General features: G+C 43.1%; 1 protein-coding gene across 1 annotated transcript in view; it reads right to left on the reverse strand.

Moving 5' to 3' along the window:
• LOC141116655 (NACHT, LRR and PYD domains-containing protein 12-like) overlaps positions 1-16,842 on the reverse strand; it is a 423,319-nt gene that overhangs the window by 330,237 nt on the left and 76,240 nt on the right. Inside the window, exon 3 of the mRNA XM_073609048.1 lies at positions 2,997-3,157. Coding sequence (XP_073465149.1) covers positions 2,997-3,157 — 161 coding nt within the window. The remainder of the gene's footprint in view (positions 1-2,996; positions 3,158-16,842) is intronic.

Below are 16,842 nucleotides of genomic sequence, written 5' to 3' on the forward strand. Positions count from 1 at the left end.
AATACAAAAAAAATAGTAAAAAATAAAACATTTAACGCAACCTGTGCCTACCTTAAATAAATACCGTATTTATCGGCCTATAACACGCACTTTTTTCCCCTTAAAATCAGGGGAAAATTGCGGGTGCGTGTTTTACGCCGATCCCCTGCGATCCTGACCTGTCAGAACTAAAAAAATCGCCGACCGCGATTTGAAAATGGCGCCACCGGCGCCGAAATACACAGTGCCTGTCCTCAACTCTTCTCGGCCACTTTCGGTTTCACTCGAGCGCCGCCCAAACCTAGCCGAGTATACTTGGCTAGTTTCGGATAGCTCCGCTCACCGTCACGCCCATCCCGAGTGGAGCCGAAAGTGAACGAGAGCCGCCGAGAAGAGCCGAGGACCGGCTCTGTGTATTTCGGCGCCGGCGGCACCATTTTCAAATCGCGGTCAGCGATTTTGAAGCTCAGAGGCTTCAGCAAGGCTGGACTGGGGCAAGGCTGGACTGGGGCAAGGCTGCAATGGACACTGGGGAAGGCTGCACTGACATGGCTGCACTGACATGGCTGCACTGACATGGCTGTACTGATATGGCTGCACTGACATGGCTGCACTGACATGGCTGCACTGGCAAGGCTGCACTGGCAAGGCTGCACTGACATGGCTGCACTGACATGGCTGCACTGGGGCAAGGCTGCACTGAGAAGGCTGCAATTATGGGCATTTAAATGTAAGTTTTTTTTCCTTCAAGTTCCCTCCTAAAAGTTTTTTTTTCCTTAAAATTCCCTCCTAAATTGGGGTGCATGTTATACGCCGGTGCGTGTTATACGCCGATAAATACGGTATATGCCGAAGCATGGGGGCATCCTACCGCAAAAGGCAGGAGCAAATCGCTCCTCCACCCACCGCTTCCCCCACGCTTCGGCATATATGCTGAAGTATGTAACTGTGGTGGTGAAATCACCTCCGACAGCGCTGGAGTCACGGCTTTATGTATCGTGGGAGCAAACGCTGTTGCTGTCAAGATAAATAAATCCGCTCTGCAGCTGAATGGCGTACCTGAAAACAATAAAATGGTTACCAACAAAACACAGTAAACAGTAAAGTATAAAAAAATTGCATATCTGAAAAGCAAACATGGTAAAACATAATAACAATAAAACATTGCAGAATAGAATACAGTAAAAAAGAGCAGAACAATAGAGAGAGAATAGAGAGAGAGAGAACAATAAAACAACAACTATTTTTGTTTTTTTTATTTTATATTTTTTTTGTTTTTATTTTTTTTTACACTTTTTTTAGTAAGTTTAACTTTTGTAACTGGTACCAGGTTTGGGTCTCTCAAAATGTGATGGCATCTTGGGAGACCCTGTGAAAGTGTGTCATAGTCTGTGCAGTGCTGTACCCTACGCTAATACTCAACTAGTGAATGGTAGCGTTCAAAACATTCACCAATGCAAAGACCAGGATTGTCAGGACAGGAGGGACAACAATACCGGGTGTCACGCCTAAATCCGCGCTTGCTACAGACACAACATCTTTTTGGGGGGGCTCGTTGGGTAGGGGTACTCGGGAGGGCATAAGGAAAATGCCTCTCATGCAGCTGGCTTACTGCATTTGGTTGAGGAAGGTGAGGTGGAGCATCGTCTGGATACAGAAGGGCTCTGACGATCTCTTCCTGGAATTTAAGGAAGGATCCAGTCCATCCTGAAGCTCTGTATAGCACATGAGTGTTCAGCAAAGCCAATTGAAATAAATAAACAGACACTTTTTTGTACCAGCGTCTGGCCTTACGGGCAACTAGGTACGGCGCCAACAACTGGTAGTTGAGGTCCACCCCTCCCATATTAAGGTTGTATTCGTGGACACAGAGGGGCTTCTCCACAACACCAGTCGCCGTAGTAATTTGGGCCGTCGTGTCTGCATGAAGGGAAGTGAGAATGAAAACATTCTTCTTATTATAATTTTTTATTTCGTTTTTCAAACTTTATCATACCCGGGATGTCTACTAGACTCTTGTTTGGACAGATTTAAGTGAACTATTCCTAAGAATTACAGGCCTACAATATAAAATGCCAAATTTCTGTGCAAAATAATTGTACCACTTTCAGCATCTAAAATCTGAAATAATCATACGGCCAGGGAGGTTAAAAAAGATTTTTTGGCTGGAGCTAAACACGTTAAAAATGCACCCGTTCAAAATGACAAACAGATTCTACTTAACAACAAACCTACAGTCCCTGTCTTGTTTGCACCGCCTGTATACTGCTGTTCAGAGTATATAGGGTCTGGTGGCCCCACACCTTTCCTTATTTTAATTTGGGTGCGGGGTTCCCCTTAATATCCATACAAGACCCAAAGGGCCTGGTAATGGACTGGGGGGTACCCATGTCGTTTGTCTCACAGATTTTCATCCATTTTGCCAGGACCCGACATTACATTAAATCCGCAAGCAGTTTTAAATGAGATTTTTTCCTTTAAAAATTACATTTGGTGCAGGGACTGTTGTAAACACGCGCCACTTTACAGGCATACTATAGACACCCCCCAGGTACGATATTTAAAGGAATATTTCACTTTTTTTTTTTACTTTAAGCATCATTAAAATCACTGCTCCCGAAAAAACGGCCGTTTTTAAAAGTTTTTTTGCATTGATACATGTCCCCTGGGGTAGGACCCGGTCCCTAAACCCTTTTTAGGACAATACCATGCAAATTAGCCTTTAAAATGAGCACTTTTGATTTCGAACGTTCGAGTCCCATAGACGTCAATGGGGTTCTAACGTTGGTGCGAAGTTTCGGTCCGTTCGCAGGTTCTGGTGCGAACCGAACCGGGGGGTGTTCAGCTCATCCCTAGTCATGTTTATTGGGAAGACTTATATGCTCAGCTGTTTATGATCACTATGGAGTGATATGGTGTACAATTATAAAGGACTCTATGAATGCAAATATGAATCAGAGTTTCCCTTTACTTATAAAAATATAGCTGTAGGTAATTTAGAAATATATTTTTCTCACCTCTGTGTTTAAGACATTACGAGATTTTAGTTCTACCAGGACAGTATGAGGATCCATGTTCTCCAGGATGTAGATCAGATCATCTCTATAATACTCATATATCCTCCTCAGTGATGGATCATCATATGATGACAGCTGACGGTGGAACCTCCCGATGTGCTCTAGAAAACACAGATATACATTTTCAGATTTATAAATGATGCAAATTAATCTCCAGCATGAATTTTATCTCACTGGAGATCTCTGCAATTGAGAAAAGGAGCACTGGAGGTGAGAATCACTATAAGGATACATTAATTGCTCTGCAATTGGGGAATTATTTTTGTACATCCAAGTTAACTAGCTTTAAAAAGGGGTTGTAAAGGTAATTTTTTTTTTTTTTAAATAACAAACATGTCATACTTACCTTCACTGTGCAGCTCGTTCTGCACAGAGTGGTCCTGAACCTGCTCTTCTGGGGTCCCTCGGCAGCTGTTTCAGCTCCTCCCCGCAAGAACTAACCACCTTAATGCGAGCTTCCTCGCATGGTGGTTAGTTATTGCGGGCGCGCTCCCGTGATACAGCCGGCGGCTATAGCCGCTCACTGTATCACTCGGCCCCGCCCCCCCGGCGCGCCGCGTCATTGGATGTGATTGACAGCAGCGCGAGCCAATGGCTGCGCTGCTTTCAATCCATCCACTGTAGCCAATCAGCAACCAGGCTGAGCTGCAATAGAGATGACGGGAGTGAGCAACAGAGTAAAACGGGGGGGCTGGGGGCGGCGGTATTGTCAAAAGTTTTTTCACCTTAATGCATATAATGCATTAATGTGAAAAATTTTTTACCTTTACAACCCCTTTAAATCTTCACTGAGAACTTTGAGGTTTAACTATTTAAAGCCTAACTTCAGATTAATAAAAAAGTAAAGTTAAAAAATATATATACACACACATATATATCTATATCTATCTATCTATCTATCTATCTATCTATCTATCTATCTATCTATCTATCTATCTATCTATCTATATATATATATATATATATATATATATATATATTACTAGATTGTAATAGATTGTAAGCTCTAACGAGCATGGCCCTCTGATTCCTCCTGTATTGAATTGTATTGTAACTGTACTGTCTGCCCTCATGTTGTAAAGCACTGCACAAATTGTGTGCGCTATATAAATCCTGTAGTATTTCCTTTTTTACCACTAGATGGTGCTCCTCTCCCAGGTAGATTGATGCCCAGTGTCATTCATCCCATTTTCTATGAGCCCAGGGTGTCAAGGACCGGCCCCCTGGGGAGTGACCTCAGACCCCTCTGGATTTACAGGAGAATGCTGAAGAGAATATTCTGCATCATTCAGTACCTGCCCACTGCTGAGTACAGAAGAGGACCAGAACATAGAGCCCAGGAATAAAGGGATATATAATGATTTTTACAATGCAAAAATGATATCCAAAGGGAATGAAGGGAAATTGGGAGTGCTGGAATTGGGTTTTAAGGTTTATTTCTCAGATAAATATAAAGATATATTTTATTAGCTGTGTATTCTATTTTAAAGTATATAATGATTTGCTGTACTATGTTATGATTCTCCATTTGATATCTTATGAAAAAAGGGTCAATGACTCCTCATTCTGGTCTCCAATTTATTAAATAGAGTTTTGGATAGATCCAATATATTATTGGATTGAGTTTAGTTTGCTAAGCAATGTGTGTCATAAACAACGACCATTTTATTTTCATAAAATTGTGTTTTCATCTTTCATAAATCTGTGACAACACAGGATCACAATGAAGAGACAGGAACAGGGTGGTGTCACCTTATAAGAGGAAATGCCTCAGCAAGGTCTGTCATGACATGATTACCAGGGATTATTTTATGAAAAGTTGCACATTCATATACTATTGAATATGTCTGGAATTATAGAAATACAGTATTTATCGGTGTATAACACACATTTTTGTGTGCCAATATTTTCTTTGGGCTGCCTTGGAGGGGAAGGGGGTACAAGCACCACCAGATTACACAGATCGGGGATCTCCTGTTTACTCGGCGGCCTCTAATACGAAGTCCCACCTCCTGGACTGGCTCCTGTGATAGACATCCCGGCATTGGCCCAGTGTTCTGTCTATCATAGGAGCCAGTCTAGGAGGTGGGACTTCGTATTACAGAGGCCATTGAGTAAATGGGAGACCCTCGCTCTCTGTAATCTGGCGGCGCTCGTACCCCCTTCCCCTCTGAGGCAGCCCAAAGAAAAGGCCATTTTTTGTGATACGGCACTACGCCACTTTAACTGACAATTGCGCAATCATGCGACACTGTACCAAAACAAAATTGACGTCCTTTTTTTCCCTCAAATAGAGCTTTCCTTTGGTGGTATTTTATCACCTCTGCAGTTTTTATTTTTTGTGCTATAAACAAAAAAAGGCCGACAATTTTGAAAAAAATAATACATTTTTTATTTTTTGCTATAATAAATATCCCCAAAAAAAGTCTTCATCAGTTTAGGCCAATATGTATTCTTCTACATATTTTTGGTAAAAAAATTGCAATTGTTATATTATTATACACGATTTATATAGCGCCAGCAGTTTACGCAGCGCTTTACAATGTATAGGGGGACAGCACAATTACAGTACAGTTCAATACAGAAGGGACAGGAGGGCCCGGCTCATAGAGCTTACATTCTAAAGGGAGGGGATGGTGGTACAAAAGGTAATAGATGTGGGGAATGATTTGATGGGGTGGTGGATATTGATTGGTTTGTGCAAAAGTTATAGTGTCTACAAAATAGGGACTAGATTTATGGCATTTTTATTATTATTATTTTTTTTACTAGTAATGGCGGTGATCTGCGACATTGTGGTGGACAGATTGGACACTTAACACTCTTTTGGGACCATTGACATTTATACAGCAATCAGAGCTAAAAATAGCCACTGATTACTGTATAAATGTGACTGTCAGGGAAGGGGTTGATACTAGGGGGCGATCAAGGGGTTAAGTGATCCCTGGGAGGTGTTTCTAACTGTGGGGGGAGTGTAGTGACTGGAGGAGGAGAGAGATCGCTGTTCCTGATTACGAGAAACAGCGGATCTCTCTCTACTTCCCTGACAGAATGAGGATCTGTCCAGAGATAGCCCTATTATCAATGATCCCGGGCCCCCTCAAGTCGATTAAAAAAGATGTACTGCGCCACTTTCTAGCAGCAGCTAGAACAGTGATCCCCCGACATTGTAAAACGACAGATGTGCCTTCCTTGGGGGAATGGGCTGTTGAAGTGGACCAGATAAGAGATCTGGAGCGTCTGTTGGCGCAGGAGGCGGGGAAGGATGAACAGTTTTCCATCACCTGGACCTCGTGGTCAATGTTTCGCTATTCTGATGAATTCTCCATATGGATCAGAGATATCCCACCCTTACCCGCCGATTAGCCATGCTGGAGTGCCTCATACCTCAGGTACCATCCCTTACTTCTATTCACGATCTTATTTCTGACTCTCTCTGTTTTCTTTTTGTTAAATACTGAACCAATCACTTACACATGTAATTAAAGATCATATCCTCGGAATAGTTCAATGATTTGATTATCTATAATAGGTGAATACATGATCCCTACAGCATTCTAATTCAATGAGAGGGATTCCTTAGATAACGCCAACACACGAAACCACCAGGTTCATTATATGTTGGCTCCCACTCAAATGTAATTCTTCTCATATATCAAAGCTTTCAATATACAATATGATATACCAGTATTGCACCTAAAGATGCATATTAGAAAGATCATTCATGTTTATACATGGTCAAGGTACACCTCGCTAATCTATGTATGCTATATGTGATGTTTTACTGTAAAGAACGGTATTTTTCTGTTATTCTCTTTGTGTTCCTGCTTTTGAAAAAAAAACTAAGATTGAAAAGAATGAGGATCTGTCTGTTTACATTGACAGATGCCTGTTCTGTCTCTCTCAGGAGTGATTGCGGGTCATCAGCGGACATTGTGGCCGCCGGCCATGCACATCGCTCCAACATCATGTGGTGGGCATGCACACCCCCTATACCCCTTAAAGCGCCCACCATACAGCTACGGTGATTCACACAGGGGAGTCAGCCTGCCACTGTATAAAGACGGTGGCTGGGCAGCAAGTAGTTAATGGGCACTGATCAGGCTGTATTAATGGGTAATGGTGAGGCTGCAGATGAGCACTGATAAGGCTGCACTGATGGGCACTGACCCCTATTTTGCTTATAAGTTCTTTATTTAAAATTATTTTTTCCCCTGAAACTACCCTCTTAAAATTAATGTGCATGTTATACGCCTGTGCATGTTAATTGCCGAAAAATAGGGTATGTAAAAGTTTCATTGATAATTTAATCTTTAACATTACTTTCCATGCAGGTCTCATATCCAGAGTTAAAATATAACCCTATTTTTATAGAGGGAGAGGGTTATATCCTCTGATTTTATCATGCATTAGACTCAATTCACAAAGTACTAACACAAGGATAAGGCTCTCAGTTATAGCTATGGACTTATGATAACTGCCACCTTTGAAAATAAGTCTTCTTATCCTTCTGTGTTGGCTTTGTAAGTTGAGCCTCTAGGGGGAGATTTATACCGCCTTCCCAATGGGGAGGTGCGGGCGTTGGTGGTAACGTTTTACCCCTGTAATAGCGGCGCTTTACCCCTGTAATAGCGGCACTTTGGTGCTGCTAGCGGGGCACTCTTAACCCCCAGAATGTGTTAAAAAAAGTGTTAAAAGTGCCCTGCTGGGGACATTTGCCCTCAGATTCACCCCACATGGGTGTAGAGGCATGTTCAGTATAGAAGATTGTCACACTTGAAGTTATTATGTAGAATATTTATCGAAAATCACAGTTCACAGGTGGTAAGCAAAGTCAATGTGTTTTTGGGAAAGTGCCCCCCCCTTCATTATGACTGTGATGGTGGGTATGGTCAGGAACCAAAGATTCAATTACAATAAAGCCCTTTAGGTGTGTGGGTGATGGATAAGATGTCAGATGATAGAGGATCATGCATACTGCTTCTCTGTCATCTGACAATGTATTCATCACCCACAGCACCAAAGGCTGGCCATAGATGGTTCAAATCTCTGCCAGTTCAGAAGGAACTGGCTGAGATTCAAGCCTGGTATAGGCAGGCTGAATGTACCAAGTTTATCGATCGATCAATCAACTTGGGTACAACCAGCCTGACAGATTTTACATATGATTATCACTAGTGGCTGGTATAGCCCCTAGCAATAATCACTGTCTTCTCCAGGTGGGGACAGCTTCCCCCACCCCCACAGGGAGAATGCAATGGCTTGGCAGGAGGGATTCCCCTGTCAACACTGTGTGTGTTAATGGGGCAGTGTTGCCAACCCCCCAAAGAAAAAATTACTGGCAGGACGCCAACATTTACAAACAGCACCAATTTTTTTTTGCAGTCAAAAATCATGACATTTACTAGCAGAGCCGCATTTTTTACTGTCAATGCAAAAAAATACCTAAAATGACAGTTTTCAGTGCTAAACAGTGCACATATCAATATTTAAACTATAAACATATAGCTAGTGCTATTAGCAATGTGTTTAAGTTAAACAAAAGTCAAAAACTATATTTCTCCATTGACAATGAAGGTCAGGTTACTATAACCCAGCCAGCACAGAGTTCCCCCTTACATCAGAGTCTGCAGGATTCCCCCTTACAGTGAAAGGGAACTCTTATGTAAAGGGGAACGCTGCAGATCATTAACTAAGGGAGAACTCTGATGTAAGGGGAGGCTCTGGTGACCAGAGACCATATTATATCAGAGTCCACTGCATTCCCTTTACATCAGAGTTCCCACTTACATCAGGGTCTGCAGACTGAGTTCCCCCTTGCACTGTAACCAAGAATCCTGCAGACTCTGATGTAAAGGGGAATGCTAGGAACTCTGATGTGGGGGGCACTCTGGTGACCAGAGATCACTTTCTGCAGAGTGAATACACTAAGGTAAGGAGGTGTTACTAATATAGGGGGGAACCTATATATCAATGCCACGTACATTATTGTATTCACTCCCCCTTTCATCAGCAACCCCCCCAGACTGATGACTAGGGATGAGCCGAACACACCCCTCTTCAGTTTGCACCAGAACATGCGAACAGGCAAAAAATTTGTTCGAACACGCGAACACCATCAAAGTCTATGGGACTCGAACATGAATAATAAAAAGTGCTAATTTTAAAGGCTTATATGCAAGTTATTGTCATAAAAAGTGTTTGGGGACCCGGGTCCTGCCCCAGGGGACATGGATCAATGCAAAAGTGATTTTAATAATGCTTAAAGTGAAACAATAAAAATGTAATATTCCTTTAAATTTCGTACCTGGGGGGTGTCTATAGTATGCCTGTAAAGGGGTGCACGTTTCCTGTGTTTAGAACAGTCTGACAGCAAAATGACATTTCAAAGGAAAAAAAGTCATTTGAAACTACTCGTGGCTATTAATAAATTGCCGGTCCGACAATACACAAGAAAGTTCATTGATAAAAATGGCATGGGAATTCCCCACAGGGGAACCCCAAACCAAAATTTAAAAAAAATGACGTGGGGGTCCTCCTAAATTCCATACCAGGCCCTTCAGGTCTGGTATGGATATTAAGAGGAACCCCGGCCAAAAAAAAAAAAATGGTGTGGGGTCTCCCCAAAAATCCATACCAGACCCTTATCTGAGCACGCAACCTGGCAGTCCACAAGAAAAGAGGGGGGGACGAGAGAGCGCCCCTCCTCCTGAACCGTACCAGGTCACATACCCTCAACATTGGGAGGGTGCTTTGGGGTAGCCCCCCAAAACACCTTGTCCCCATGTTGACGGGGACAAGGGCCTCATCCCCACAACCCTGGCTTGGTGGTTGTGGGGGTCTGCGGGTGGGGGGCTTATTGGAATCTGGAAGCCCCCTTTAACAAGGGGACCCCCAGATCCCGGCCCTCCCCCTGTGTGAAATAGTAAGGGGGTACAAAAGTACCCCTATCATTTCACAAAAAAAGTGTCAAAGAAGATGGAGGAAGCCAGACAAGAAAACCGGAGATGCCGGACGAGAACACCGAAGGAAGAACCAAAAGAACCAGAAGAAGAAGAAGATGGAAGAAGAAACCGAAGGAAGATAGAAGATAGAAGAAAGTAGATAGAAGAAAGAAGAAAGAAGAAGCATTTAAATAAAGGAATCGGCAAAACTCTCTTGTTATTTTTAACATTTTTGACACTTTTTTTTGTCAATAACTTGCATATAGGTCCCCAAACACTTTTTATGACAATAACTTGCATATACGCCTTTAAAATTAGCACTTTTGATTTCTCCCATAGACTTTTAAAGGGTGTTCCGTGGCTTTCAAATTTGCCGCGAACACCCCAAATTGTTCGCTGTTCAGCGAACTGGCGAACAGCCGATGTTCGAGTTGAACATGAGTTTGACTCGAACTCGAAATTCATCCCTACTGATGACCTCTCAGGTGCACCATGCAGGGCTCAGTCAGATGTCTCCAGCTTGGCAGCTCTGGTTTTATCCTATAGTCTCCTCTCCAGGTCCCACACACTGACTACTTCCGTGACTCCCATCCCGATGACGCTGCGGACAGGATACAGTAACAGATAGAGGCTGTGGACAGGATACAGTAACAGATAGAGGCTGCGGACAGGATACAGTAACAGATGGTTAGAGGCTGCAGACAGGATACAGTAACAGATGGTTGTAGGCTGCGGACAGGATACAGTAACAGATGGTTAGAGGCTGCGGACAGGATACAGTAACAGATGGTTAGAGGCTGCGGACAGGATACAGTAACAGATGGTTAGAGGCTGCGGACAGGATAGAGTAACAGATGGTTAGAGGCTGCGGACAGGATACAGTAATAGGGCGTACACACGGTCGGACTTTGTTTGGATATTCCGACAACAAAATCCTAGGATTTTTTCCGCCGGATTTTGGCTCAAACTTGTTTTGTCTACACACGGTCGCACAAAGTTGTCGGAAAACCCGATCGTTCTAAACGCGGTGGCGTAAAACACGTACGTCGGGACTATAAACGGTGCAGTGGCCAATAGCTTTCATCTCTTTATTTATTCTGAGCATGCGTGGCACTTTGTCCGTCGGATTTGTGTACACACGATCGGAATTTCCGACAACGGATTTTGTTGTCGGAAAATTTTATCTCCTGCTTTCCAACTTTGTGTATCGGAAAATCCGATGGAAAATGTCCGATGGAGCCCACACACGGTCGGAATTTCCGACAACACGCTCCGATCGGACATTTTCCATTGGAAAATCCGACCGTGTGTACGGGGCATAACAGATGGTTAGAGGCTGCGGACAGGATACAGTAGCAGATGGTTAGGGGCTGCGGACATGGTAGTTTCCTCCTCTGTCCCCCTTCATAATACCATACCTGTCTCCACATCAGTCAGTGTCTGCCTTCTGTCACTGTGTCTGTTCTGTTCTCACTACATGTTTGCCCCCGGCGTGTATGTAGCTCAACATACAGCTTAAACCTTGAATCCTAAAATAACCAGACTGTCTGTAACTTTGGATCTTTATTACAATGAACAGGTGGTGGCCATATACGAATAGGATGTACACGCGGTGAAACTAGAAATAAACAGATAAAATTAACATATAATAATTACTAGGGAAGAGCCCGATGTTCGAGATGAACGTAAGTTTGTCTCGAACATCGGGTGTTCGCCAAACAGCGAACAATATTCGTTGTTCACGGCAAATTCGAAAGCCGCCAGAACATAGTTAAAGTCTATGGGACACTAACATGAAAAATCAAAAGTGCTAATTTTAAAGGCTTATATGCACGGGCCACGGGAAGCCCCCATGGTGTCAGAGGGTGGCGGGGTCACCCATATATGTCACCGGGTGGCCCCGCCTATATAAGAACTGTCACAGAGAAGAAGCGTCATTAGGCGGGAGCCTCCCATTGGGGGTGGATCGGTTGTGGCTTTTTTTTATTGGAATCTGGAAGCCCCCTTTAACAAGGGGACCCCCAGATCCTGACCTTACCCCTGTTAAAGGGGGCTTCCAGATTCCGATAAGCCCCCCACCCGCATACCCCCACAACCACCGGGCAAGGGTTGTGGGGATGAGGCCCTTGCCCCCATGAACATGGGGAAAAGGTGCTTTGGGGTCAGACCCCAAAACACCCTCCCCATGTTGGGGGCATGTGGCCTGGTACAGTTCAGGAGGGGGGGCGCTCTCTCACCCCCCCTCTTTTCCTGCAGCCTGCCAGGTTGCATGCTCGGATAAGGGTCTGGTATGGATTTTGGGGGGCCCCTATGCCATTTTTTTTATTTCGGCCTAGGGTTCCCCTTAATTTCCATATCAGACCTGAAGGGCCTGGTATGGATTTTAGAGGGACCCCACACAATTTTTTTTTTAAATTTTGGTTTGAGGTTCCCCTTAATATTCATACCAGACGCAAAGGACCTGGTAATGGACTGGGGGGGAACCTATGCTCTTTTTTTCAATGAACTTTATCTATATTGCCGAGACCCGACAAATCATTACAGCCACAATCAGTTTTAAATTACTTTTTTTCCTTTAGAAATGTAATTTTGCTGTGGTACTGTTCTAAACATGGGAAAAATGCACCACTTTGCAGGCATACTATAGACACCCCCCAGGCATAAAATTTAAAGGAATATTTATTTTTTATCGTTTCACTTTAAGCATTAAAAAAATCAATGCGTCCGAAACAACGTCCGTTTTTAAACAAAAAAAATTGCATTGATCCATGTCCCCTGGGGCAGAACCCAGACACTTTTTATGACAATAACTTGCAAATAAGCCTTTAAAATGAGCACTTTTGATTATTCATGTTCGTGTCCCATAGACTTTAACGGTGTTCATATGTTCTGCCAAATTTTTTGCCTGTTCGTATGTTCTGCTGCGAACCGAACCGGGGGGTGTTCAGCTCATCCCTAATAATTACATGAACATAAACAAATGTCCACTGGGTATACAGTTAAAAAATCTTTTAGCATACCAGCGATGCTGTCTTAGAAGGACCAGGATTTTCCTCAGAAAAACGTGGTGCAGGCTTAGCTGGCTCCCATGCGGTCTGTCCCAATAAAGAAGGTGAAAGAGACTTGTAGTGGAAGTGGATCTAGTTCCCAGTGATATAACAGGAAATGTGTAATAACCATAGAACACTGCCCATTAGTAGTGTTTTGTTAGAATGGCATCTAGTGGACAATGTTGGTATTGCAAGTCCAGAAGATATTTTTCCTTATAGGCCCGAAGGCATGACAGTGTCCCTTTCACCTCTCCAGTCAGGCACTGAAACTGTGCTCATCACTGTCCTCCTCTGTCGGGCCAGCTTCATCTCCCAGTAATATCCTCCTGAGTCCTGTTGGCCATGCCGCTTTTTCTTATCTTTCTCTGTCACCACTGGATTAGCTTATCCATAAAAATGCCTCCATTTTTCCCTTCTCCCCCACACCAGCCAATATCTTGCTCTCCCTCAGTCCCATTATTCATGTACAACCAGAATTATCAGCAATTCATGTTTACCAAATAGTACTGCTCACACACACTGTTCTCCTTTCTCACTATTTTAACAACAAACAGCCTTCTCCTCTAACCTACCCTCAGCCGTCACCACCAAATATATCCCTCTCCCGAACCCCACACTCAGTTCTGCCTTCAGTCCGTTTGTGTTCACACAACAATTGATCTGACAGCTCCCCCTCCTCCCCCTCTCCTACTACAGCTCCACATTCCTGGTATATTGTTCTTCCTGTCACCAACTACCATACAGCTCACCTCTTCCCATTACCAGCACTTAATAGCAATTCCCCCATTGTTCATTTCTGCCCTGCTCCATCCATCCCATCCATGCATGCCCTACATTCCTCCTGCTTCATCTCCTGCCAATAACAGCACATAATTCGAAAGCTGCCCTCCTCCAACACTAAAGTCCCCTCCTTTATATTTTGCGCTATAAACAAAAAAGCGACAATTTTGAAAAAAAACACAATATTTTGTACTTTTTGCTATAATAAATATCCCCTTTTTTTAAAAAAAGCTATTTTTTTTCTCAGTTTAGCCTGATAGGTATTCTTCTACATATTTTTGGTAAAAAAAAATGCAATAAGCGTATATTGATTGGTTTGCACAAAGGTTATAGCGTCTACAAAATAGGCGATAGATTTATAGCATTTTTATTATTATTTTTTTTTACTAGTGTAGCGCTGGTGTTTTTATTACAGACACTATAAGTAAAAATGTAGTTGTCTGAAGCTGTAGTTTAGCTCAGACTGCAATTATTGTAAATTCTGGTTCTGTTTCACCTTGGCTGGTTGTGTGGTTTTCCCCTTGGCCTAGGGATGGCACCCTATTATTTCGGCCAAGGTTGGAAATCGCAACAAGCTGGGTGTTTTGAGTGCCTACTTACCCAGTAACAGTCAATGGGTGTGGTCTGCCTGCTGTGCTTTCTGGGAGAGGGTACTTAAGGGACAGACCCCGTGACAGGGGAGAGTTCCAACCAGATGGCCCTCCTGGCCTAAGGTGTGTCGCTGACATCAAGTTTGTCTTTGGGCCAGCTGGCCCGAGGCGTCACTACTGAAGGTAGGCCCAAAAGTCTTGGTGCCTACTGATCCAGGGATGGTCCTGTGCTGTCTTGCCTGCGGGAAGAAGCCGAGCGACTGGGGAATCCAGGGGAGGACTTTTCAGGAGAGGACTGCGCAATAAGGCTGGTGCCTCTAGAAGAGCCTGGAGACCATGTTGGAGGATGCATTCCGGGTCACATACCACACAGTACCGTAAGTTCGGAAGAAGGGAACCGGTACTATAGGATCAAGCCTTTTGTTCCGTTCTCAAAACACTGACTATGTGTGGTTCTAAACGGACAGCTAAACACTTGTCAGAGACTCCAGTAAACGGAAGCCCAATGCTTGATTTGTCTACTGCAGTAATCCAACTTTATTTCTTTATTATTTTTATTTTTTTGTGAAACTGCAATACAATACAATAACAAGATATCAGTACACATAGAATAACTAATCTAGCATAAATGACAGATGACACAACAGAAAGACACTTACAGGTGATGATGTCTCAAGCCTCTTGGGAGAGAAACAGACATGCTGCATCCATGTAGAATGACAATCTAAAATGGCTGAAGAACTTCCTGAACCAAAGGTCACATCTTGTATGAGAAATTTACATGACTGAAGATAAAGCTGCTACAGACGTTGGCCACTAGATGGCAGTGGTAAACTACACATTCTATATAAGTAATTATAACGTAATTAGCTTGCAAAGGCAGCATACTCCCTGTCTGATATAATACATTATATGACTACTTATACATATCTACTGTACAGGGAAAAACACGCTCATAAGAAAATACATTCCCGTCTGGAACTGGTAACATAAACTAAAACATGAGTCCACAATATAGTGTCTCTTGGCTATGGTACTTCAAGCTGGAAGCCCACATGAAGAAATAGTTTTGTCCTTAAACCCATCTTCAGATTGGAGAAGCCGCACTAGACCAAACTATCTCCAATGCCAATTGTAATCCACAGGATGAATTTTAACTCTTGGCGAAAGTCACATCTGAAAGCTGTCAGTGACAAGCTCTATATTATATATTGTGTCAACAACATAACAGAAATACCTGTTCAAAGGAGAACAATGACATCCGAAACAGGTCTGGCGTACACTTTAACAGTCCCTTGTTTTGTCACTTTGACTTCAACCTTTCTGACATTACCATCTTTACTTGGCAACGTATTAGTGACAATTCCTATAGGCCAGTTGTTTCTGCTTTCTTGACCATCTTTCAATAACACAACATCTCCAACTTTAACATTGGGACTGGTCTTATCCCATTTCCTGCGACTTTGTAAGGTAAACAAGTAATCTCTCCTCCATCTCTTCCGAAATGTATCAGCCAGACACTGGACTTGTTTCCATTGCTTTACATGAAGTTTTGTTGTACTAAAATCTCCACAAGAGGCCGACACAGAGTCTACCTTTTGGGTCAAGAGCATAGCAGGAGTGAGAACTGTTGGATTATCTGGATCTGTAGATATTGGTACCAAAGGTCTTGCATTAATGATGGCCATAACTTCTGCCATGAAAGTACTCAAAGTCTCATGAGTCAAACGAGTAGGTTTAGCTTGGAGTAACACTGCATCCAAAATGCGCCTAGCTACACCTATTAACCTTTCCCAAGCACCTCCCATGTGAGATGAGTGTGGAGTGTTAAAGATCCATGTGCATCCTTTGTCTTCAAGATAGTCTAGAAGTTCTACATCATTTGAACATATATGCAGTTCCTTGCATGCTCCTACAAAATTAGTACCTCTGTCCGAGCAAATTAACTTAGCTGGACCACGAACAGAAAATAGTCTTCTTGGGGCGTTGATGAAACTGGATGCTGACATGGACTCAATCAATTCTATATGCACTGCTCTTGTAGAAAGACATGTGAAAAGAACAGCCCAACGTTTGTTGTCAGCGCTACCTCCTCTAGTTCGGCGTGTTACAACTGCCCAAGGACCAAACACATCAACACCCACACTAGTAAATGGAGGCTCAGGATTGACTCTATCTTTTCGTAACTCTGCCATCTTTTGGCTTTCCAATCTCCCTCTGAGCTTACGACACATGACACATTTGTGAATGATTGCAGACACTAGACGTTTTCCACCAAGAATCCAGAAACCTGCAGCTCGGATTGCACCTTCTGTTATGTGGCGCCCTTGGTGAACTATTTGATCGTGATAATGTCTTACAATCAAAGTAGCAATATGGTGATCATGAGGAATGATGACAGGCTGCTTCTCCTCATCTGACA

The sequence above is a fragment of the Aquarana catesbeiana genome, linkage group LG13 (genome assembly GCF_042186555.1).
Source record: "Aquarana catesbeiana isolate 2022-GZ linkage group LG13, ASM4218655v1, whole genome shotgun sequence".
NCBI lineage: Eukaryota > Metazoa > Chordata > Amphibia > Anura > Ranidae > Aquarana > Aquarana catesbeiana.